Raw genomic sequence first — 26,571 nt, 5'->3', positions numbered from 1 at the left:
ATAACCTGCAGTAAATACAGTCCACCAAGCTCATTAAGACAAACTGAAGATGAATGTGATCAAACTCAACACGTGGTACTTCGTTTACTTTCAGGGTAAAACAAATGCAAACTAAAGGATATTTCAGTGTTATTGTCAGTGGTCACATTGTTTTTAGACTTTTCCGCCTGACAAATTACGTAAGTTTGTGACTAGCACCAGAGCACTGACAGTCAGGATAACGGGGGCAGCTACAGATGTGACTCATATGAAGTTGGTCTACTGTTCCAGACTTGGTGAAGTTCTGATGGGTCACAAATGCTGGGAGAAATTCTCACAAACTGTATTGTCTTCGAAGTAAGGGCGTGTGACATGAAGTCTGGTGTTCATAAAATGCCACAACATTTCTCATCAAAGCCCGTCCGGCACAAACCCTAGCTAGTGGCCTTGTCAGGTGAAATAGGTGCCAGTGATTATTCTGGACCCCTGCTATGAAAGTTTGTGATTTAAGTCTGACATCAGCGGAAAAGAAAGCCGTTCTTGAGTTGCCCTATGGAGTAGGTACAATCCACAATTATTTTGAAGAAGCCTATAGAAATTTTAATATAGAGATAAAATGCAAAGGTTTACGCATCTGGCTAACTGTTAGCCGCTAATGGTGCTAATGGAAAGCTAACAGAGTTGCTTTCCATTAAGCAAAAAGGGTTTTTTTATAGTACCTTTAACAAAGCAGGGTGACATTTGCTTATGTCTTGTTCGCATCAGGGTCACCTTAGACCGAGATAAGCATTAAATATATAGAATTGTCAAACCTTGACTGGAATGTTGTACTCTGATAACACAGAGAGAGAGAGAAAAAAGTGGTTTATGAAACCTTTGCTATATCTGTGGAACAAAAATGGAGATTCTTTATAACAACAATATTGCTGGGCGTGCCGTGGTGGCGTAGTGGTGGCGACCCGAATTTGGAGGCCTTGAGTCCTCGACGCGGCCGTCGCGGGTTCGACTCCCGGACCCGACGACATTTGCAGCATGTCTTCCCCCCTCTCCTTCCCCGTTTCCTGTCAGCCTACTATCATATAAGGGACACTAGAGCCCACAAAAGACCCCCTGGAGGGGTACAAAAAATAACAACAATATTGCTAAAATCTTGTCTCATACACTCGCCTTGTCCTGTGAGCTGGATATATTGACACCCCTCTAAACTTAGAAGATGAAGGAACAGAATGAATAAAGGAAACATTTAGGAAGTATTGCCGCGCTCGTTAATGAAAACGCAAAATCCTTATTCGCTGCATTGAAAACAAGATTCAGTTCTTGTTTCTCTTAATTTCACCGTCACCTCACTTTGTTGATTTCACCGGCCAAGCATCCGATAGGCACAACATGCACCACGCTGTGTTCATGTGCCGTGACCCACGTGACTCCAAACCGGTTGGACCTAACTCCTTTGAGCACACACACACACACAGTCTCAAAATGAAACCCTTTGTTGGCTGTTCTGTCTGCATTACATATTTGATCAAGACTTTGCTGTGTGCATACTCCTTTTCTTTCTTTTTTTTTGCGCATTATACTCTTGGAATACCAGGATTGTAGCACCACGTGCATCTAGTTGCAGTTAAGTGTTGTCATCAGTTGCTGTGAAAGGCTAAACGGAGCTGCGTCTTTTAAACAGATTGAATGGAGACAGAATGTGTAGGCCTGTTGTTATGGAGCTTATGCTGGTGCATTGACGTGGACTGCACACACAGCCTGTCGATCCAGGATCCATGTAGTGAGGACAGTTACTGTTCTGCTGCAAGTAGGCATCCGAGAAAGTCATCTCCTGAGGGATCATGGTGGGTATGGAGCCCTGCAGATTCTCTTTGCTTCTGTACCACAAGCAGGAGCATATTGTTTGGAAATGCAACACCTCGGTGTAAGCACCTTTTAAATCTTTAGCCTTTGCGGCGTTGTTGGCTACGACGGTGGACGAGGTTGAGGTCGAGAGCGGTAGAAGACGAGCCACCTCCCCTCGGGGCTTGCCCACGGTCATCAAGGCCTTCTGCTTGGCGTCCCGCCGCTCGTCCTCGGTGTTCATGGTCAGGAAGCGAAGCACGACGAGATTCAGGAACGCACCGATCACCGTCAGGCCCATGAGGATGTAGACGAAGCAGAAAGCCACGTAGCGCGGGTCGTTCTGCAGCGCGTCGTCCCTCTGCAGGGCCACGTAATCTCCAAAACCGATGGTGGTGAGCGTGATGAAGCAGTAGTAGAAGGCGTGCAGGAAACTCCATCCCTCGCAGTGGGAGAACGCCGCGGCGCCCACACACAGAGTGCTCAAGCAGGAGAAGAAGCCGACCGTCACCATGTTCGCCATGGAGACCTCGGTCTGACGCATTCCCAGGCACTTTTTGGCTTGATGCAGCAGGTATCTGACGAACGTGTTGATGCGCTCTCCCAGGCTCTGGAACATTACAAGGGTGAGCGGGATCCCAAGCAGGGCATAGAACATGCAGAACACCTTCCCTGAGTCGGTGCTGGGCGCTGCATGGCCGTAACCTAAGAGGGAAGTACAGCACATATTTGTAACAGCGTGCAGGACGGCAAACATACGGGTCTTACAAACTGACCTCGGATCTTTTTCATTGGTCATTTTAAAGTAACACCAGTCAGATAATAAATATCCTCAGCAAACTAAACACTCATAAACCAAGACTCTTAGTAGTATAAGTTCAGTCCTAGTCTTTATGTTAGACTATTAATAATGGAAAATTTTCAGACCCGTCGAGCACCCTTTATTTATTTATTTTTTTAATCAGTTACCAACAATTCTACCAACTTTCCCTGTTGTTACTGGAGTTTTTGGGGACTTGTGAAAGCACGTATTGTTTTACTCTTCTCAGTGAGCGGCAGATGCTACGGTCGGAAATTCTCCAGTCCAAGAACACCTCAGGTACCGCTCAGTCCGTACGCAGGGTCCGTCTCTTCACAGCTGGAGCCAAAAACTCTTCCTACCTGTCCAGGCCAAATCACCTCTGGCTCCTCCCCTTCCAGTCAGGGCCAGAAGAAAATGTATATATAAAATCAATCACTGCATTTATATCGTTTTACTTTTACTTCTTGTAGGTTCCCAAGTGGAGTTCAGGCTTAAAAACCAAACTATAGAAACCACAAATCTAAAAGTAAGAAATATTTGTTTTTATAAAATACCAGAAAAATATATGTATATAGTAATAATTTGCAGTCGTAAGAGTACCACAACCTGATTAATCTCTTTTACATCACCTATTATTGCCTTCAGAGTCTGTAATTGGTTGATAATTTCAGTTAGCAACTTTTACAACATCAAATAGCTACTTTCCTTTCTTGTTTTAGCTGGTTTAAGCTCTTTATGTTTTTATCTACCATCAATTATATGATTTTGAAATTGTGAAAGACTTGTGTTGAGAATATTTACAGCCTAGCTATGCAGCCTATGTGCAGCTACAGTAAGAGATGCTAACTCAGCTAATGGTGCTAATCACTACATTTTAAAAGTTGTTAAAAACTGCTTGAGAATGAACACCATCACATGTTCCCGACTCCATTTCACTAAAATGAGTTATTTGTTGTGACTTTGGTCTAAGGATGCCTCTGCTTGTGAGTAACTAATGAGCTTCAGCAGCAAAACAGCTAGCAAGATGTTGCTAAACCATTTTGTTGATGGATAATTTTAGACCATTTCACACTCAGAAGGAGCTTTTTTTTTTAACAGCTAATGGTAAATTTTTGGGTCAGTTAGTTTAATATTTAATTAAACAAATACAAATATAGAATCCGTCTTTTTAAAATAACTTGAGCAACCTCATGTACCGAGGTAACCAAAGTCATGCCTGAAATATCGAGCAACAACTTTATTAGATTTTTTTTTTTTTTTAAGTACATATACCATCTGGTATACCATCAGGCTTTGACCTGAATGAAAGTCTCAACAAAATATTTACAAAACAGATGATTTGTTTCTATTTTTATACATTTCTTAAGACTTTAGTGAAATTTCACACGTTTTGATCCAAAATACAACAGAATTAAAGTACCTTTTCTATGAAGAAGTTTCTGAATAAGTGAAAACTAATGTAAAACAAACAATAAAGTGATAAATATCCTTTTAGTGAGATGCTAAAGAAAGTGCAGAGGTGAGAAGACTTGTTTCTCTTAATTGTTGGTTTGTTTGACCAACACAAACAAATAAATACAATATTGTTGGTGAGCTTCCTGTATGTTACCAACAGGTATTCTTGGACCCGCAAGTAATTTAAAATGTAAACTCTACAACCGTTTCTGTCGCTGCTGATACTGTCGCATAGAAACGGCGATGACTCGACAAGAAATAAAATGAAATTCCAAAAGAAAACAGTAACGCAAAATGATTTTGATAAGTAACTGTAGTCTGACTACTGGATATGAAATAGCAACGCGTTAGATTACTCGTTACTGAAAAAAGTGGTCCGACGTCAGTAAGGCGTTACTAAGTAAGGCGTTACTATGTAACGCGTTACTGACATCACTGGGTATAGGTAGCATCATTACAGCTCTTATAATCAATATGCTAAGTTAATTTGGTAGGACTTGGATTAATTTAATCTTTTCTTTATAAAGTAGAGCAATTTTATCATGTTAAATTTTTATTAGCATTTTCTGAAGACACTAGAACGCTTCTGGACTTTTAGAGGAAGTAATCAGAGAGAACCCAAAATACACAGTGAAATATGAATGCAAATCCAACAGTGTCAAAGGTTAAGCCTCAGATATCGATGAACTAAAACAACTCTGAAAAAAGTGAGTGGACAGAAAATTAAATATTAAAGACTCATTACCAGTTATCCAGTTACGCTGGATGGCCGATGCTCCCCCTGGTGGCATAACCAGTATAGGTTTACTTTTTTACACTAGGCCAAGTTGACATGGAAATTATCTTGTAATCCTGGCCTGATATTAAAAGTTATTTGATTTGCGGAGCCAAATAATATTTCAGTCATAAAACAAACTTTACTCTTGAGGCAAAGAAAGCATAGCTTTGTTTGACCAACACAAACAAGTAAATACAATATAGTTGGTGAGCTTCCTGTATGTTACCAACAGGTATTCTTGGACCCGCAAGTAATTTAAAATGTAAACTCTACGACCAGATTCATTACAGAGCTGTGTAACGTCCACTGCTCTCTCTCTCACAGAAAACGAGTAGCACTAACTCAGGTTATCGTAGGAATAACTAACACACACCTGGACATTGTTTTATTAAAATTGAACTGAAATTGTTAAGAGAGCTCAGTTTTAGTCATATCAAAGCTTCAAAAAAAAATCGATGATTGGAAATTGGCCTCAAAATCTCGGATTGGTGCATCTCTAAAATTAAGCCAAATTATGTTAACGGAGTAACTTTTATAGTGTGGTGGGAAGAAATATAATAGAAAACACCCCCCTTAAAAAATGTGGTGAAATAAAAAAACAAAATATGTAGTGAACACATTCATTTGGCATATCTAATTTATTTACATCCGAAGTCATGATTTATTTTGTTATATTGAATAATCCACCGTTATTCCAGTGTTAACTTTATTCCTCTAACTGAAGGCAAATATTACTTTCTTTAATTATTATAATCCGTAGTTTTCTACGTAAAGTCACTTGGTTTTAGTTCTCAAACTCTAAACCTCAGTCAGAAAAGGCGCTGAGGAGCAAAACTTCACCTTTCTAACCTCAGAAAACATCAAAGAATGTTGGAATCCGGGAAAGTCGCCGTCTTACCTGGCGCGTGACGCGAGAAATCCGCGAAACATTTCTTTAACAAACAAACCACGACAACACGAAACACGTCTGGAGGGACAACCCGACAGGCTCGCGTCACCTGTGCTCACCTATGGTCGTGATCACAGTGATGGCGAAGTAAAAGGAGCCCGCGAACTTCCACTGGACTCCGGCTTTGTGAGGCTTGAGCTGCAACACGACGAGCTCGAGCTCCTCGAAGTTCGCTTTGGTCAAGTTAAATTTGCGCATGAGTTCGTACTTCCTGGCGTCCAGCCTCCTCTTGTGACTTTTCTCCTGCTTGGACTCCAGGGTCTCGAAGACGGCCGCCCCGACCACCAGGTAGGTGAGGATGCTGACGATGAGGGCGAGCGTCCTGGCGTTTTGTCGCTTCATGGTAGCGAGATGAAAGGGGGACAAGTCGGCCGCGCGCGGCAGCTGAGGCGCTCTGCGACCTTCTCTTGACGCACTCCGGATCCAACAGAGGAGACTTTTGGAGATAGAGCCGCGCCACCCCCACATCACAGTTGGGTTGCTACTGTAGGCTATTTGCACTATTTGTCACCGTCTTATATTTAGATACGGTAGAAAAAGAAGAAAGAAAAGAAAAAAGAAACGCGCAGGGCAATCCCACAGACTTTTTTTTTGGAGTGGCAGCTCTATCTAAACGCGTAGCTTTCACAAACAAAGCGCCTCAGCATTTGGCGAGAAGTTTGTCACATTAGTAGATATGATCTTGTGTAATGTAAAAAAAAAAAAAAGAAGCAACCAGTGTCTATTTAAACATCCTGTTTCCTGTTGCTGCACAGGTCGTCTAGCAACCTGATGATGGCCATCCTTCCCCTATGTAAACATTGTGGAGAGTTCACACTCATGGATCCTCTTCGACTCAACCACTCGCCTACTAATTGTAATCCCCCCCCCCTCCACAATCTTTGGGAGATGCTAACCTGTTAACCTGAACAGCAGTTGTTTACTGTTTTGTTGTAAATATAATGAATCTATGGCAGTAAAAGGTGGACCCACACTCTGAAAACTGCTGGGCAAACAAAACATAAACCATGTTTGGGTAAACCAACCCCACGATGGACAGGTTTTCAAAAGCTGCTTTCTTGCATGTATGTAGGCGTTGGTGTGTAGAAAACTACTCCAGTTTTCAGTAACCAGGGAACTTTTCTTGGATCATTATTACCCCCCTATGTTTCGACTGTATTTGTCAGGGTGAAAACCATATGATCAGGGTAGAAGTTTAACCCCAAAAAAGACAGTAGGTGAGAAGTGGATGTTTTCTCTTTTACCAGGAACTTTTGGTTAAGATTTTGTGGAGGGGAAGAGTTTGGCATTTTGAATTGCTTGTAATAATATCAGTACAAACCCATTTGGCTGGGACTACAAACGTACACAAAAATCATGGTTCAGTATTCCGGTTTTAAAGTCTCGGTGTGTTTTCAGTTCCTTTCAATCGAGAGAAACAAACAGAAAGTGGCCGCTGTAAAACCGACTGGATGGGTAGACGGATATACAACAATAAAACCCCTTGAAATGGTTCATATCGTTTCCTAAGATTTTTTTTTAATAGGACTTTGCAGACATTTAAAATATTTTTATTAACTGTAGTTATTTTCTGGAAGATAGACAATCCAATGTACCAGAGTTACGTGAATGCACCTTAAAAGTTCAGCTGTTGTCATTCCGTTGGACGGACTGGACGCTGATTGGAGCTGGACTTAGCTCATTTCTCTCCAGTAACATCCACGTCTTTCAAGTGAATAATTCAATTAAATGTAGTGCAAGTTACAGACCTTTGTGCTGGTGAAAAATGCATAAACTGATATAAAGTTCTGGTTCAGCATGATACACAATCACACTGAACAGAACGCGCTGCACAATTTTCCTATCCGTAGAGCTCGTCTCTCCGTATACTGCCACCTGTTGGGCAAACAGTGCAAGTGCATATGAAACTTAACTCAAATCCTGATGGACAGCCAGAAATGATAAATAAATAAATAAATAATAATGGCATTAAAATACAACTAAAGACTAATATGACTGGAATATTGTGACGTGCTGATATCTTGGGACAAATTCACAATTAATCTATACTATATAACTTATCTTCTTACTGTTGTTTATACATAATATAATGAAAGACAGTAATACATATTTCAAGGACTGAAATATGTATTTACTTTGTGTACTACAGGCTATATATGATAATAGTGGGATATAGTGAACAACTTTTTTGGTGGGAAAAGATGTGTACAAATGAAAATATGGATAACAGAAAAATATAAACAGAATAAAGTGGAAGATATATATATATTGTATATTAAATAAATATAATTTATATATATATATATATATATATATATTTTTTTTTTTACCAGGCCTTTTATTCTTTTCTTTAAGTCCAAAAAATTCGAAGGCATAACAACTTGAGTAATAGTGATAAATAATTACGATCTTAATAGATTTAGAGGAAGCAGTCTGGTTTAATTGGATTGTTTTTTTCTTTTTATTATTTGAAACGGACTTATTTTGATTTCTGAATTACAAGTACAAATAAAGTACACACAACACATTTCAGTTGAGAGTCAGAAATCCAGTAGCACTAATTAATTATTAGCAATTAACGGTTGTTTACATATTTAATGAATATGTTGTGTTCATTAAATAAATCTAAACCGAGTCGCATGTTTTAGGGAAACTAAACGGCAAATGCAAACTTCGCAACTTATGATTAACATAATATATGTGTCGTAACTATCAAGCTCGAAAAAATGTCTTTTTAATGTTTATTTGCATGTTCAGTCAATGGGGATTAGGTGATCCGTTTGTTGCGTGATGTGTAAGCACAAAAGGAATAAAATGGCCGTACACTCCAGCTATAGCTAATGGCTAATGACCAGTGCTACATTGAAAGGCTATTTGACTATTTTTAAGGGAACTTATGCTGCATTTGTTCATCTTTAGTTTAACATTTAAAATGCTCTGAATAACCAAACCTGAACATAATATTTCTAAACTGGACAGAAATTCTCTATTTCTTTTGTAAAAACACAAAGTAGAATATTTTAAATGCTTTTTTGGGCATCGGGACCTCAGATTAAAACTAGCATTAAAAGCACAATGGTTAATCGTAGACTTAATTATTCTACACTGATTACACTTTTTAAAAACTCTTGTGAGTTGTGACACTTTTGCTCCATTATCTTTGGTATTTATAATAATTTATGTCACAAAAAAATATTCCTATGCCGTAAAGAATGGATTTTTCTTTTTGGGAGTGCGTGTGTCATGGGGGCCAGGAAACCCTCGCCCAGGGCGCCGTTCTTGCCGGAACCACCACTGGGCGCAATCACTACGTTATGTAATACGCTGAGCAGATCATTCCCGAGGTATTCTGGAGCGGTCTTCTCTACAAAGCCTCAAACTCGTCCACCCTCTGCTTGGTGTTGCCCAGGCGGATCTGACGGAGGGTCTTGTACTTGTCTCGTCCGACGCGGACGTTCTCAGCGTGGAGCAGGTCGTTCTGGGTCTTCTTGGAGTCGTGTCTAGATTGCTCCAGATCTGAGCTCAGGTCCTGCGATAAGAGTCGGGTACGGTGATTAAATCATGGGAAAACACTTCCTGGTTCCATTTTTGTCTCATTTGTACAATAGATGGGTAAAGATTTTGCTTCATCTTGCGAGCTACTAAAAAAGCTCCTCAAAGATTTCCAAATAGCAATCTATTTACAGTATTGTGAAAAAAAAGAGATTAGCTTAGCTAAGAAGTTAGCTTAGTTTACATCTTAGCTTGTCTTCGCTTACAACTTAGCTTACGGTTTGTAACTTAGCTCGCTTTAGTTTACAACTTCACTCACATCTCAGCTTGTCTTAGCTTACAACTTAGCTTACAACTTAGCTTGTCTTAGCTTACAATGTAACTCACATCTTAGCTTGTTTTAGCTTACAACTTACAGCTTAGCTTACAACTTAGTTTACAACTTGGCTTACAACTTAGCTTGTCTTAGCCTACAACGTAACTCACATCTTAGCTCGTCTTAGCTTACAACTTAGTTTACAACTTGGCTTACAACTTAGCTTGTCTTATCTTACAACATAACTCACATCTTAGCTCGTCTTACTTTGGAACTTAGCTGACGTCTTACTACATAGCTTATCTTACTACTTATCTTATCAGGCAGCTTAAATCTGCGTAATGAGCTTAAGGCTGTGTAGAAGTAAAATGTTTGTTTTCTCTTGTTTTTGTTTGTTTTTTTTGTTAGGAAATCTTCAGATTTGAAAACACAATAGTGCTGCAAACTGAGAGACAAGGGTGCAAGTCGCAATATCCATCTATCTACCATTGGCATTTGAAGGTGGGTCAATTTTTAAACCTACACGGTTGCACCTTTCAAACAGCTTCCTGTGCAGCGCTTACAAAACTGCACCCACTGGAAACAACCGTGCACACTCACACCTCCAGAGAGTTTCAAATCACCATTTAACCTAACATGCGTATTTCTGGACTGTGGGAGGAAGCCAGAGGACCTGGCAAAAAAAAAAAAAAAAGCCCACGCAGACACAGTGAGCACATTCGATCTGCACTTAGAAACACGGTCATGCTGTGAGGCAACAGTGCACACCTCTTCATCACTGGGTTGGTTTACTGCAGCTCCCGGTGAAAAGTGTGGTGCATCGATCCGATTTCAACCTTAAGATTACTGAAAGAGCGATGACGATTTTGTACTCTTAGGATTAAACTAATTGGACGGGAGTTCGTCTGGGTGCGCGAACGACAAAGATCGCGCCTCGCGATGTGAAACGAATTCAACTGGAGGAAGAGCGGTTTCCTTGACCTCGGTCGTGTCCTCGGAACCCGAGCTCACCATCAGCTGCTTCCTGAGGCGCTCGTTCTTCTCCGCCTCGGTGAGTCGCTCCTCCTCCAGGAGGTCCTCGCTGATGTCCTGCGAGTGCAGCTCGGTGCTGTAGGTGCTGTTCTCCTCGCTGTGCTCGTGGTCACTCTCGCTGTCCGAGGAGGAGGAGGAAGAGGAGGAGGAGGAGGAGGGGGAAGGGGAGCCACCGGGAGGGGCCGAGTTGGACGGGGTCCTCACACTTTGCAGCTCTTCCTTCGTCCTCAACAGGCTCTGCTCCACTTCCTCAGCCTGCAGGAACCATCAGAGGGAAACCACGTCAGCGGAGGACAGCGGAGACGTGACACGCAAACCGAAGTTACGGCTCAACGGATCTGGGAAGCAAAGCTTTGCTTTTATGGGATTAAAAACGTTAGAAAAAAATATCTGACTATTATTTTCTGTGCATATAGTGAATGGGAGGAATCAAGTGTTTGTTGTTTTGTTTTTTTTACCAAGTATTTCTTGTCCAGTTTTATTACAGATATCTCAGTACACCTGAAATAAGACAAAGATAACCTACAAGAAACTTTTCAGCATGAAAGGAGTTTGTTTTAAGTAAATACTTATTTAATATTGATTAAAAAGTAGCAGTTCCACTGGCAGATTATTTCACTTATAACATGGGGGGAAAATGTCTTGCTATAAGCAACAAAACCTGCCAGTGGCATTTATATTTTTTAAAGTCAATATTAAAGAATTATGGACCTAAAAGTAGCCCCTGTATCTTGCTGAAAGGTTATTAGTAAGTTATTTGTGTCTTATATCAAGTGTAATGAGATATTTGAACAAAAATACTGGGTACAATTTTGTGTTTTTGCACAAAAACAAACAATTTTTTTTTTTTTTATGTCTTGATCTAGAAAAAAAATTTCAACAAGAATGGAATATGGAAAAAAGTAATTGGAATTAAAAGTAATTCAAATTAAATGCCACTAGTGACAGAAAAGGCTTTAAATGAAAATGAAAGCAAACTAAAAAGGCTAATAATAGACAAATATTTTGGGTTGGACATAACATTTTTTTTTAATTATTTTAAAAGGTTTTAATTTATCAATGAAGCTCTTTGTTTCATGCCAAACCCACCTGGTGTGTTACTAGTACAATTCAATTCAGAAACATTTTATTTATTTATAAGAACAATTACATATTGTTATAACTCATTAATTCAAAACCTTTCACAGTTTTTGTAGAACAACCCAGTAGCTTTAGGATACAAAGAATTCAGTAGTGATGGAAGGACAAAAAAAGTTGTTTTTTTCTCTTATTTTATAGGTTTTATAGTTATTTTTCTGTCCTAAAAAAAACAACCATTTCTAATTGTTGTCACGGAGACTCTGGGACACCGCTCTTTCCTATAGTTGCTAAACAATTTTGCTCTGACTCTAGATATGGAAAAATGAAAAAATTTAGACAAAAATATAGAAAAATAAATTATTTGCCTTACAAAAATAAGATCTTCTCTTGTCTTTCCCACTTTAATGTGGAAGTATTGGATTTTTTTTGCACATTTTTACTAATATATGTCAAAGGTTTTGTAACTAATTACAGAAATTTTGGGAGATTTTTTTATTTTTTTAATCTGTTTTACCAGAGGCAAAGAATGGAGATTCCCCTCCCCCTGATCTCTCACAGATCCCAGAGGGAGGAAAGTGTTTTATTGGGACCTTTTTTTCCCCACCTGATCTCCTGGCCGTCTTGCCTTGACCGCCGGTCAGAGCGCTCACCTTCATGTGCCATGTCTCAGCTTCCTCCTCCTTGGCTCTCTTGGCCTCCTCCAGCTCAGTGATCTTGGCCGTGTACTCGGCCAGCTCCGCAGCCTGAAGCGGGAGCAGCGCAAAGCGACTTTAGTCAGGCAATTTAAAATAAATTAAAAAAACACAAACAAACCAAAAGAAGTAAAATAATACAACACTTTTGTTGGTGTGGAGCTTCACCCTAAATCCTCAGGTTGGACTTTAGCTGAAGCTGAAGCACCTGACGTGCGTTCGCACTTCCATCGGGATTGGTTCACTTATGCGCTGCACACTCACCAGCTGCTCCTGGCTCTTCATCTGCTCCTCGGCTTGCCTGGCCAGCTCCTCCTTGGCAATTATGGCCTCCATCCTCTCAGCCTCCAGCCGGGCCGCCTCCTGCTCCACCCTCCTCCTCTCCTCCTCCAGCCTCATGGCCCGGTCCAGCTGCTCCTGAAGATCTGCGGGGCCAGGCAGGCACACGGGAAAATCTATTAGGCACCTCACAGCGGTGAGGCGCTTCAGGAAGCTCTTCTTTTTTTCTTCTTCTTCTTCTTCTTCTTCTAAATATGTGTTTCTGTTTTGATGTGGATTTCAACGTCTCATATTAGATTATGTGAATATCCGCTTAAAGAAGAGCTGACGATCTGAGTCTGTCAAAACGGAGGGACAGCAGAGGGCAGTGAAATCATTTTTCAGTGAAAAATGATTTCACTGAAAAATCATTTTTTTGACTTCAATCACGAAATGATTGATTTTTTTTTTTTTTTTGTAGTTAGTGTCCGTAGGCTGACTGAGGGGTTGTTTTTTTTTTGTCTTTTCTCCTTGGGAACATTTTCTGAGCCCGGTTCGTATTTAGACAGCTTGCATGTGACGTGGTGCGCCCCACCTCGCTCCGCTCTCTTAGTAGTCTCTTCAAACTCGTAGAGCTTCATCATCAGCTCCTGCTTTTCTCTCTCCATCTGCTGCTTCTCCCTCTCAATGTTTTCTCTCTTCTTCTTCTCGCTTTCCAGCTGATCCCTGCAGGAAACACACACACACACAGAGGCAAAGCAAAAAAGAAAACGTCAAGATCACACACATTAATTACCTGCATCCTACACAGCGCCTTATAAAAATATTCATATCCGCTTTACCTTTTTCATAACTTATCATTATATAACTATATCGTAAAAAAAAAAAGTCTCTAATTTATGTTGAAATACCGGCAGCTGTGATTGCCAGAATTTTACCATAAATGGTATTTATGGTAAAATTTTTGTTTAGAGTATTTACATAGGTGGTGGTATTTTACCGTATTTATTTTTTTACGGTGTAAACTAGCAACAGGAAAACTCATTGTTCATATTTGATCATGTTTCTTTGTTATCCCACTTCACACTTATGCACTAATTGTGTCGGTCCGTCACATTAGATTCCAGTTATAATACATTCAGACTTGTGGCCGTAACTTACGGAGGACCAATCCTGCCATAACTTAAGGATAAATGCAGAAATGAATAAATGACTCCATAATATAATCACAAGGTCAAAAATGCAGCATGTCAGATAAATTGGTGGACAACAAAATAATAAAAAGAAGAGATTTTGTATAATAATTGATTCGTTAATTAGGTATAAATATTTCTATTAACACTTTTAAGCTTTGTAATTTTTGTCTACTTTATGCACACTTTTTTTCTTGGGTGTTGTACTTTTCTCTTGTTTATTTATTACGAGCCCCTTTCTCTGCCCATATTTATCACCAGCCGAACATATATATGTTTTTCCCATAAAAGTAAATTTGTGTTCCAGTGACTTCCCTGCAGTTTTATTTCTTAAACTGATATCATTTTCTCCCTTCATAATATTTCAGTTTTACTTTTTTTTTTCTTAACCAAAGAGATTTCCCTGAGACAATTTATTTCCTTTATTTTTTCCTCCTTGTTTTTATTTCTTGCTCACGTATTGAGAAAAAATAAATAATTATAAAATAAAATAAAAAAAACAAAGCGTACAAAATCAAGCTCTGCGCCTACGTCCTCCAGGCTAGACTTCGGCTGCTATGCAGGAATTCGAGGAGGTGACTCTGTTCCGAAGAGCGCCCCGCTTCTGTTTTGCCATTTTCGGCTGCATCTCTTATTTTGTCGCTTTTAACGGCAGGCGGATTTACTTGTCAAGCCGCTTTTTTTGGCTCTATAATTACTTTAACGAGGCACTTATACATTTCTCCATTTATTCTTAATTGTGGCAGGATTGGTCCTCCGTAAGCAATCTGGTCAAATGTGAAAAAGTGTCTCTTATCTACCTCTCCATTTTCTTCTGGAGCCTGTCCTGTTTGGCCTGAGCCTTCATCTGCTGAACCTCGATGTTGTCGGCCACGCGGCGGCGGGCGTACAGGCGATGGTTGCCCTTAGCCAGCTGCATGATGCCCTTGTGGATGCGAGGTTGCGTCCCGTGAAACATGATGTGCTTCCAGAGGAATGAAAAAGCAAACGTTATACAAGTCTAGAAAGTTTTCTTCCTTCCTACCTCCCATCCCCCCATCTAATGTTGCATGTAAAGACGTATTTAGTTACTTGGTGAAATACTCACTGGAGATTTTTTGTCCATGGGCTTGATGACAAATTTCTTGTTGTCAAAAGAAACGTTTCCAATTTCATTCCAGGGGAATCCAATTTTAGGGGTGAGCCTGGAATATGTTTAAAAAATAATAATAATAATAATAATTATTATATTTTAAGTTCATGTTGTAGTTAGGCAGAGAAATAGGTCAATGTACTCTTACAGTCAGCATCCACAGAGGTCAGTGTGGTGAGTAAAAAACATGAGGGTGAGAAAGGAAGAGGTCAGAGACAGAGGTTTGACCTCCGGGCCGTTGCCCTCGCCGCACCAAAATGTTGGCTGAACACCAACATTTTATGGTGTTCAGCATAAAGTTCTGAACACCATAAAATTGCGCACAATCTGATATTATGATACAACTTTTCAAGGTTTCCCCCAGAAAACTTGCTAAGGCCGGTGGTTGGGTGCGAGGGCGGTCACTCATCCAGCGGCCCGTCGTGTTTCTGAGTTAAAAAATACAAGTCTAAAAAGTTGACAGGAAATGTCATCACTTCATAATTTCGTGCTATTGGAAGATTAATACCTGAACACTAACTACAAAGTCTTAAAAAAATTCAAACATTTCAAAAAAGACTTTAAAAAATAAGGTGGGGGCACAAATAAAGCCTGGTGGCCCGCCAGGCTTATAATATAACCATGAGCTTTAGAACTGAACAATGATAATACAAATAGAAAAAGCTGAATTAAGCAGCAAAAAAAAGATATCAATAAAGATTTTTGCAATAAAGTCCTAAATTGAGAGTTTTACCTGTCATCCTTTGGATAGATGTTGATCCCTAGCGCGTCCACGCCCAGCCACAGCTCTGTGCCCTTCTTGTTTCTGATCTCAAAGTAGCTAACGCCGTACATCTCCAGATCCTGGGCGATCTTCAGGTACTCGATGATCGCGTCTTCCCTGTTTGGAGTCACAGAAACGTTCGCTCAGAGACATTTTTGCTGCGAGACGTTAAATACTGACACGTTTTCCCCACTGAAGCACAAAAAGGACGATCTAAACTGGAAATAATCCCAGATTTTCCTCGTCTGCGCGTGTTAAGCAAATCGAAGTGCATGGAAGGTGAGAATGTTTGACATTTTATTTTAAATATGTTTTTTTTTTGGTTTGCTTTTTGCTTTGTTTTGACACATAAACGTCACTCGGTCTTTACTCACTTCAGCATGGCTTTGTGCTCCTCGTGCCAGGCCTGGATTCTGTCTTCCCACTGCTCCTTTGACAGCTTGTGTTGATCCAGCACTCTAAGAGAAGAGACACGCTGTCAGAGAGTCGCACGGCTCAAAGCGGGATCACTCCGCGTGCGCACACAGAGCTACGTTAAACACACAGAGCTACGTTAAAGGCGCCGGAGGCCCGTTCCTTTTTTGTGACGTCTTAAATTAGCAACAGTGGCTGATGACCGCCTAGCATGATTTTGGAGCATATGTGGAAAAAAAAACAACAAACAAATGTTTGTCTCAGAAGGGAACACTGGCTTTTAATGAAGTCCAAGTTTGACATGCTTCTCCATCTTGCGTATCGTTAAGGAATCCAAAACTGCACAGAAATCTAAGTAACATGATGCAATGTTGTAATATAAACGGCGTTCTTGTTTTACTGTAAACACTGTCATGTAACGCATAAAAAGGCGTTTCTGCACTGCAGAAACTCAAAGTTTCACCAAGTGTTTTTGGTCTAGTTTCTAGTGAAGGTATCTTAGTGCACTTGCAATACTATACTGTACTAATGCTCAAGTTTTAACTATCAGTGGAGCCAAACAAAATAAAATAAAAAAAAAAAACAAGTTAAAAGTGACGAGAGTAAAGGTTGGCTGAAAAGAAAAATGATCACTTACTTTAATAGGACCTTGAAATTCTGCAGCTTGTTATGACACGCAGTGTCATAAAGCAATAAACATGTTGAGATCATTTTCACTTTTTTTTTTTTTTTTACTCCAAACTGAGGAACGTGAGTTTGGAGGAACCCAACACATCGATAGATAAAGGTCCTATTTCAAGCTCATCTGATAGTATTTGTTTGTGTGTTGTTTTTTTTTATTGTTTATATGACATGAATACTTAGGAGATATTAACTTTTACGTTACTGAATAGTGTTGTGGGACCGTCCTCTGACCAAATATCTGGAATAAATATGACACGCTGCATGTAAATGTATTTAGTTGTTGTTGACTTGCCATCCAAAAGTCTTTTTCTAGTTGTCAACGACACAAAAAAGGAAAAAAAAGGGAGGAAGTTTAAGATGTAAGACCCAATCCTTAAGTCTGAACCTGCATTTAGTTAAACATAGACATATTTGGGGTGCTGTGGTGACGCAGGGGCAAAGCACGACCCACGTATTGAGACCTTAGTCCTTGTGGCGGTGGTCGCAGGTTCAATTCCCGGCCTGGCGACATTTGCCGCATGTCTTTCCCATCTCTCATTACCCTCTTTCCTGTCGAACTACTTTCAAATAAAGGCCACTAGTGCCAAAAAAGACCAAAACAAAAAAACAAAGACATATTTGGTATCAATGGAAACGTTAGACTGTTGGCTAGATGATTAAAAAGCATTCGAGCTGAGCAGGAAGCATTTGAGTTTATGCCCAAAGTCTGCAGGACAGACGTCAGTAACCAAGAACTTTTATCAAAATGACATTTTATGGAGCTCAGGTAGTGCCAAAAACGCAAATATTTTGTGTTTTGGTGTTATTTTTTCTTTTTCTTTTTTCAGTATATGCGCCTACATTTTTTAATCTTTCTTTGTGTTTTGACACCAGATTTCCAAAACATAAACTTCAACTGGAGTCAAATACGACACATTTCTTACTATGTTACTAAGTTGGGATAAAGAATAAATGTGAGTATATAAAGCTGAAGTCAAAAGCAATCAATTTTGGACATGTAAAAATTAAGTCTAGTAAGCAAAAACATAAGAAATCTCCATTTTTTGTAGGTGGTGTCAACCTGTGCCAAAGTTATTTTCTGTAAATTTGCTTTAGTTTACTTCAGGGTTATATACTGTATTATTTTTTTTTTTAAATCCTAATTATTTTATGTTATCCTCATTTTCTCTGAAACTACACCAGCTGCAGTGATTCTTACACTTTTGACAGAGTCTCCCGAATGTTAGCTCTATTTTGAAACAAAGATGATTGAAGTAGCTAAGTTAGTTTTGGGTGTGTTATTTTAAATGCATAAGGAACCGTGGCTCTCTGAACAGAGGCCTTGCAGCTTGAGCTCACCTCTTCGGGAGCAGACGCTCTGAGGACAGGTATTCCCGCCGGTGCACCGACTTGTCGTACTCGCCGTACTTCGCCTGCACGGCGTAGGAGGCCAGCAGCACAGCGGTCTCCGGGGGACAGTAGATCTCGTCGGACAGGATGTGCTCCTTCACCTGCAGGAAGAAGAGCTTCCTGGTGACGTCCTGGATCAGCTCCTCGTCCACGTCCTCGGGGTAATACTGGACCCGGAATTTGAACTGCAGGGGAGTCTCGTTCTTTACGTTCTGTTCCGTCACCTGCATGGACAGCAAGGGCGTGGAGGTTAAAATGTGCAAAAGAAATGGGGGCGGGGGGACGCTCATGAATGAAATAAAAAAAGAAGCATTAAGTAGACGTTGGTTAAAATACAGCTGGACACAGACAAGGAATTCACTTCAATCCGTCAAAGTATGTGCTTGTTGTTAAAGTTATCCACCTATTCCTCAAAAACGACACCTAATCACACTGAGAAAAGCTACTAGACACAAGATTTGTTAGTTTATTTAGAACATGTTTGGAAATGAAATATAAATTAAATATAATCAGCAAGTTTTTCAGAACACCTCAATCTTAAGGCATTAAACCAGGGGTGGGCAATCCTGGTCCTCGAGGGCCGGTGTCCTGCTACTCTTAGATGCCTCCCTTGAAACACTCTTGGATCCAACAGCCGACTCACCTCCTAAGTGCAGTCAAGTTCTCCAGAGTCCTGCTAATGACCTCATTATTTGACTCAGGTGTGTTGAAGTAGAGATACATCTAAAAGTTGCAGGAGACCGGCCCTCGAGGCCTGGAGTTGCCCACCCCTGCATTAAACCCTCAAACAGTACCTGAAAGACAAAACTGTTAGCTAACAGCCAGACTTTTCTGTTAGATCAATCAAACTCCGATTACCGTATTTTCCACACTATAAGGTGCACCACATTATAAGGTGCACCTTCAATGAATGGCCTATTTTCAACCTTTTGTCATATATAAGGAGCACCGCATTATAAGGCGCATAGAATAGACGCTACAGTAGAGGCTGGGGTTACGTTATGCATCCATTAGATGGAGCTGCGCTAAAGGGAATGTCAACAAAACAGTCAGATAGGTCAGTCAAACTTTATTAATAGATTACAAACCAGCGTTCTGAAAACTCCGTTCATTCCCAAAATGAATAAGCAGCTGTTGCTTCCTCCACTTCAGCACCATTGATTCGTTCATGTTAAATTCTCTGGCTGCTGCTCTGTTCCCGTGTTCTACTGCGTCACTGATCGCCTTGAGCTTAATCTCTGCATCGTAAGCGTGTCTCTTAATAGGAGCCATTTTGGGGTCTTTACACAAAACCCAGCGTGCACCGCGCACTTCTTCTTCTACGGGGAAAATGAAGTCGGCTGCTTACCGTAGTTGCGAGACCTTTTTTTTTTTTATTATTATTATTATTATTATCTATTAAACAAACAGTATACAAAGACTCGTTGAGGTATAAGAACATTGCGTAGTTGTGAGACCTGTTGTGGCTCAATATTGGTCCATATATAAGGCGCACTGTCGGCTTTTGAGAAAATTGAAGGTTTTTAGGTGCGCCTTGTAGTGCGGAAAATACGGTAAATATAATTTGCCACCCAACGAACATGTTTCTATTTATTTTGCTATTTTGATAGACCCGACCAAACAAAGCACGAGCCTCCACTCAGATATCCGTCTGATGACATCACATAAGTGATGACGGCTCAGTTCGTTTCCATATCATCAACATTTTTTTTAAAAGCAAATTACTCCTTCAGAGTTGATTGCTTGCATTCTGTAGTGTCGGCTCGTCTTCAGTCCTGCGCCTCTTTAGATGTCGTCGCTCCGAAGCGCAACGCAATTTTTATTTGTTTATTGTTGAGTGTGTTTGTTTTTTAAAAAACGCGCCATTGAGTCCTCACGTGCGGAAGCAGAGAGCGGACGTTTTCCGGACACACTTTTTCCACCGACGGTTTTCACGCGATAACGAATTAATCTCCAGGAAACCACGTGGCGTTGTTTAACACAAACAACAGCAACAATCACCTCGCGATTAACTCGTTGTCTCGAGAAAACCGTCGGGAAAGCGCACATGCCGAAATTGACTATCTTAGTCAGGTAAAGAGCTTCAAAAAATTAGTGGAAAGTGTAACTTAAATCGTTTTTTGATGCACAAAAATATCACTGATGTTCTTGATAGCTGATAATATACACATATTTTTAAATAAGGTCATAAAATAAGAGTCAACTTTAAATATATGGCATTGAAACAACGCCATTTAGTGTGTTGCAGCGAAGAGTGCAAACATCAACTTGTGTATTCTCATGCGCTCTCTTATTTTAAACAAACAAAAGGAAAAAAATCGTAAAAAAAAAAAAAAAAAAGCTCAAACTGGCCGATACGGCAGCACTAAACAATCTGACAGAACAAAACCCACTTTCTTGTCTTCTACCAGCCACGAGGCAAGTCCTCTGTTGTCCACAAACTGGAGGCCGAAGTACCAAATCTCACGGAGGCCGATCGTCCTGGCAACCTGACGGCACGACACAAAAACAGAAGAAGAAGAAGCGTGAGGACTTTTCTCTACTGTCCATAAGACAGGCACATTAAATGTAAAAAGCGGCAGCTGAAACATTGCAATCTTTCTCACATTGTTTCTAATTTATTCGTTCTTTGAAACAAATGATCAAACTCCAACCATCGGTTCGTTTTCCCTCTCTCGACTTAAGAAAAGCATCCCCACAGCCCCACGCTGCCACCACAATGCTAACACACAAAATCCTGCCAAGTTTTTGTCCAAACTGTAGAGCAAATATCTCTGTACACTTGAAATAAGACTAACCCAACTTAAAAGGAACTTGGACACAGATACAGGAGACTGTTTTAAGTCAGTAATTCTCAAATATTGTTTTAAACAGAAAAAGTACTAGCTCCACTGGCAGATTATTTCACTTATAACAAGTCACTGAAATAATCTGCCTGTGGAATCAGTAGTTTTTGTATCTACATTAAAAGAACTGTTGATGTAAAAAGAAAATAAAAAGCTCATTTATCTTGCTGAAAAGCTACTTTTAAGTTATTTTGGTCTTCAAGTGCGTTAAAATATTTGCACCAGAAACTATTCAGAATTTCTTAGTAAGATTTTGTGTTCTTGCACACTGGTGTGGGGGCGTGCGGGTGGACCTTGTCAGTTTTCCACCACAGTTGTACTATCAAAAGGTCCATTTTTATCTCATTGACCATTTCTTGCTAGTTCAGCTTCATGTCGTGATGCTGACTGGAGTTTTTATGGCCTTTCTGTCCACAGTGGATTTCTTCGTATCACATTTCTATAAAGAGAGAACCGATTTCAGTCTCTCTGCAGATCCTCCAGAATAATGATCGCCTTGGTTACCTCTGTGATTAATGCCCTGTTTGTTATCTCGTCCGCTGAGTTCACTGGTCATTATAATGCCATGTATTCACTCTTCTGTTACTATCAGTATGATTTGGTTTAGCTTTGAGGTAGGCTTTGTTTTTGCTTCACGCACATAAAAAATAATCTTTCGGTCCTCCCCAGAACCTCTTGTGATGGACAGAAAACGTTGTCGTTGTTAGATGTGTGCTTTGCCGACTGCGGCATACAGACCTGTTCAAGCAGCTGCCTCCCTTTAGTGTTGCCGTTAAAGGAAAACTCCAGCTCCGCGTCCATTGTAGTGACGCGAACATTGACCTGCGGTGGGAAAAGGGCAACTTACTGATTACATTCACGCTGAAAAAAATATTTCTAAATAAAAACCTCCTGTTTGGACGGGCATAACCTGCTTTCTTTCCAATCGTTTCTTTATTTTCATTCTTTAAATCAGAAATGTTTCCAACTCTGCCTAAATTCTGTGCTTGGCTGCGTTCACATCCACAACTGGAGGACATAAATAACGGGCTGATTTGCTGAAAGCACACCCTTAACGTGGATCTGTCAACCGGATTATCCATAAACCATAATTGCTCACTATCTCATTAGACTTTAGACCAGCCGCGCGAACACGAGGTTGAACATCATTGTACTTGCTTCTTGCACAAAGGCGTTGTGAGATCAGCCCGTGTTGCAGCAAACAGCATTGACACCGAGTTTGCATAAAAATTGATTTCCACAAATTGGAGAGAGAAATAAAAAAAAAAGCTTTAGTTTTAATTCATTTCAACTGGATTTAAAAAAAATAAACACACAGTACAAGACCGTCGATTGGGATGGGGTTTGTAGCAGACACGGAGCAGTTTTATGAAGTTACACCAGAACACACCCCGACTGTCATAAAGATAAACATACTAAAGGTTGGGCAGGAACCAATGGAACATCCAATTATGGAACCATCACTAGGTTTTTTTAATTGTTTCCACCTTACGTGATCACATGTATGAGATAACAGCTTTATCTGGTGTCTTCATAATGCTTTTGACATTCCAGCAAACACGAGCCGGGATTTTAAAATCCTGCACTTTGACAGTTATCACACAAACCTTGCAGAAAAACAAAACAAAAAACAAAAAAAAACGCATTTGTGTTTACATGGATACGTATGTTGCAGGAGCCACATATGATGGCAAAAAGCACAAGTGAATATGCATATAGCACAATAGTATTATACCATTGGAAAAAAAATATATGCCTAAGAAAATCCTCACAGGATTATTTCTACACATAAAATATGTGTGTGGAAGTTGTGGGAATATCCTCTGAATTTGGAAACTTTTCCGACAATAATTAAAAAAACTATACATCACGGGATGTCAAGAATTGTGTGCACCTTTCTCAGTATGCAATTCAAAATCCTTATTATTGCAGTGACCAGCTTTTTTTTATGGCATGTTCCCACATTTGTTCTCAGTTGGCTCTTTGCACGTCAGTTTCCGTGTTTGGGGATAAGCGGCTCGGTCGTTTCCGGTCTATTGAAAATAGCATTTTACACTAGACTAGGTGTGTGACTAAAGTAACAATTAATGATGTACATGGACCCGAAGCGCCAACAAGTAAGCTGGAGAAAGGTTTTAAGATGTACGCCTCGTTTACATTCACGGATACGAAGGTGAGTTTTACTTTCTTTAAACTTTGTGGCTAACATTAGCTTTAGCTTATGTTAGTAGGTAATATTCTCTGACATTTTTCTTGTAAAAATGTGCTACTTAAGTATCTATACATTTTCATTCGTTCTAACGAACAATGTTTTTACCTTATTTTGTATTTATTTTTAAGTATATTATACTTGTTTATTGTCGTTAGTGTCAGAGACCAAGTAATGGAGGAGATTAAGGTTTGGGCTTTTTGCTTCTGAAGCCTGAGGAACAACAAGCCCATAACTTAACAGTAGAGCAGCTCTGGTGTCAGAGTTCTAGTTCAGCTGACTGTTCAGGTTCAGGTTCAGAGTTGTTGCTTTTAGAAAAATATGGCCGTGTTCCTTAAGGTCTCCATGTTATTTTGCTTTATTAGTTTTGCATGCTTCTTGTGAAGCAGGACGGTGTTTACAGCAGTGTGTACAGGCGGATCAGTTGCTCGGCTGTCAGGCTCTGGTCTGCTCTCTCGTTCCCATAAACTCTTTCAGGCTGAATACAGAAGTGATTCCATGGAAATAACACAGGACGGCTCCTTTATTTACCATTCGTCTCTCCCCTGTAGTTTTAGGCTGAAGAAGTTGATCCGGAGTGAAGTGAAGGCTGCAAACATTGCTGTGCGGCGTTAGCTTTAACTGGTAGCGACGAATATTTACAAGCCACCGTCTTCTTAATTCAGGACCGTTTGGAAATCCATGAAAACTTAAAAGCCCATTATATTAGGAAAACAACAATGTTCGTAGTATTGCTTTAGTTGCTTCTGAAATACGACTTTGTCTTTTCTAGCTGCCATGGTAACCCAAAGCGGAAGAAAGAAAGCCGTATTTCGCTCATGCGGATGTGACATCAGCATCAGTACGTACAAAGAGCCACTTTGCAAAAAAAATGCATTTTTGCTCCACATTTAAAGGCTCATTGATTACTTACTCAAATCAAGCCAGAAGGCAAGTAATGAAATATGTTTTCAGCATTTTGTAGACCAAGACATTAAACATGAAAGTCTTCATCAAGGCTGTCTCCTTGCAGTGTCCATAAAAATACATAGGTGCTGTTGTAAAGTGCGGCTTGACTCGTCTTATCAGCCTCACGCTGAACACTTGAGTAACTTTACTTGAAGACTTTGAGACTCATGAATCGCTAAATTCTGTTTTAGTTTGATCGATCATTTCTGACACATTTTGACAAAATTGAAACCACACAGTCAAGATTTGCTGGTGAATGTCATTCTGTTCTTTTTTTGTTTTGCTTGTCTTGTTTTTTTTATTATTTTCCTCATTGGTGGAAACAAAGACACAATCAACAGTCTTACAGTCAGCCCTACATCAATCCAAAGAAGAAAATTGGAAGAGCACGCTTTTGGCAGTTCCTTATTTAGTTGAAATAAAAATGTTTATACATTTTCTGGCATATTTCTTCCTGCTTAATAAAAATGTCCATCTTGTCCAGATTCAAAGAAAAAGTGGATCTTTTTTCCATTCTGGAACTGACCAAAGTCCACACCTTTGTGTTGTACCGTCCATTTTTCATTATTGCTTGTTTTGCCTGATGCCAGAAGAGTGTGGCAAATATCATTATTGACTTGAAGAAATCACTTAAAGAGGCTCATTTCACGAGTTGTTTTTTTTTTTTATCTCACTACGTGTATGACCATATATCCCACAGACGAATTCACTGAGTTCAAGTAACACTTGGAGGGTAATCCAGTGTCAGGAATGTGTGCAGCATGGGTCAAACTCTACATTTGGTTAATGAGTAAGTGACAAGAAGGATCACTGGCTCTTGGTAAAACTTACAACAGAAAGAAGCGAAGACGATAACACCAACGTAAAAAAGTCAGGGGCAATTCCACAATTCCAACTTGTTTTTGTTCTTCCACTGGTCACCATGAATGAATTATTGAAGCATTACAAGCAGGGTTTAGTCTACAGAACCTCACCGTGCTGTTTTCAAACCAGGAAGAAGACATGCGGCTATAGCAATAAGTAAAAATGTATCTTAAAACAGCAGGAATCCTACCAGTTTGGGCATCTTGGCTTTGGTCTGTGGCTCCTATCAGATGAAAGTGTATCCCAGGCTGACCGAGGCTGCAGTGGCCAACTCCCAGTAGAACCTCCACCTGATAAAGACAGCCTCTCGCTGGCAAATACCCAGGGGCAAGACTCGTGTCCTTTGAACTCAGGAGATAGCTCGCGGAGACGTGGGAGGACCGACTTTGACACCAAACCGACAGATTTACCTCCGGTGTGACAGAAAGCGTGGGGGTTGGGGGACCCGCACAACTCCACCCAAAGGAGATCACCTGTTTCAGCGCCTAAAACCTCCATGTGACCTTTGATCGGAGAGCGCCGGGCTACAAAAGCACCGGCCGTGCTATTTCTGTAGCTTGTTTGGAGATGACATGAGTCATGAAGGAAGTGCATCGGCATAACGGCAGGAACGGGATTTGTTATGCGGAGGGTTTGTGGCGTTGTTGGTCCACGTATTGCTCACGTTGAGAGAAATCTCCTTCGTATGACTGTGTTTCACCAAGCTGCTCAACCTAAGCTGTTATTAAAACTATTATTTCTTTCTAAAAAGCTCAAAGCTGCGGTATGTAACTGAAAAATATGTTGTTTTTTTTACGTATTTGTTGAAACAGTCACCATGTCGTTATAGTATAATATGAGACGGATGATCTGTGGGAAAAAAATCGATTTCCACCGCTTCCTCCTAGAGCTACGATTGACGTCTGAACAAATGCACCACTCCCGGTCAAAAGCAACCAATCAGAGTCAGGAGGAGAGTCTTAGCGCTGTCAGTCACCCTGGTGAACGTTAAATGTGCTAATAGCATAGAAACAACGCACCGTTACTAGAAAAACGTTTATCCTGTCGTCAGCTGTAGCTATGCTAACTAGCCTTAGCATTCACAACCAGTTCTGCTAGCAGGGAGAAGCTGTATCGTAGGAGAGAGCAATGTGGGGGAGCGGAGTGGTGCATGATTGACAACGCTAATGTAACCGGATCCTTTCTGCATTGTGCTGGTTTTATTGAATGATCAGAGCCGGATTTCTTTAAGATGGATGGTTTCTCGATTCATTCCGACGAGAACAACAAACAAAAAACAACCGTGTTATGCTGCCCGCTCCAAGTCCTAGACAAGACAAAAGTACATAACAGAACTAAAGTCAATTCCTGCTTTTTTGCGATCGTAGGTTAACTTAAATATTTACATCACAGAATGGATTCATATATAACAATGATGATAACAAAAATGAACTTATGTATTTAGATGAAAAATAATC

The 26,571-nt window shown here is 40.2% G+C and overlaps 2 protein-coding genes across 2 annotated transcripts; both read right to left on the bottom strand.

Moving 5' to 3' along the window:
- Positions 1–1,052: 1,052 nt before the first annotated feature.
- On the bottom strand, positions 1,053–6,636 carry LOC102222317 (potassium channel subfamily K member 3-like). Its single transcript, XM_005815892.2, has 2 exons — positions 5,862–6,636; positions 1,053–2,523 (listed from the first exon to the last, which is right to left on the bottom strand). The coding sequence occupies exons 1-2, from the start codon at positions 6,268–6,270 to the stop codon at positions 1,631–1,633; spliced, it is 1,302 nt and encodes a 433-aa protein (XP_005815949.2). The 5' UTR covers positions 6,271–6,636; the 3' UTR covers positions 1,053–1,630.
- A 1,580-nt stretch (positions 6,637–8,216) lies between these two features.
- On the bottom strand, positions 8,217–25,553 carry LOC102222570 (ezrin-like). Its single transcript, XM_023353068.1, has 13 exons — positions 25,305–25,553; positions 21,832–21,915; positions 20,641–20,736; positions 18,197–18,471; positions 16,135–16,218; positions 15,731–15,877; positions 14,953–15,049; positions 14,666–14,829; positions 13,268–13,398; positions 12,679–12,839; positions 12,373–12,465; positions 10,622–10,897; positions 8,217–9,331 (listed from the first exon to the last, which is right to left on the bottom strand). Exons 1-13 carry the CDS (start codon positions 25,314–25,316, stop codon positions 9,167–9,169), a joined length of 1,785 nt encoding a protein of 594 aa, XP_023208836.1. The 5' UTR covers positions 25,317–25,553; the 3' UTR covers positions 8,217–9,166.
- Between the last annotated feature and the right edge of the window lie 1,018 nt (positions 25,554–26,571).

Source organism: Xiphophorus maculatus, chromosome 19, assembly GCF_002775205.1.
Source record: "Xiphophorus maculatus strain JP 163 A chromosome 19, X_maculatus-5.0-male, whole genome shotgun sequence".
NCBI classification, from domain to species: Eukaryota; Metazoa; Chordata; class Actinopteri; order Cyprinodontiformes; family Poeciliidae; genus Xiphophorus; species Xiphophorus maculatus.
The sequence above is the reverse complement of the archived record's forward strand: the minus strand, read 5'-3'. Positions and strand labels throughout refer to the sequence as shown.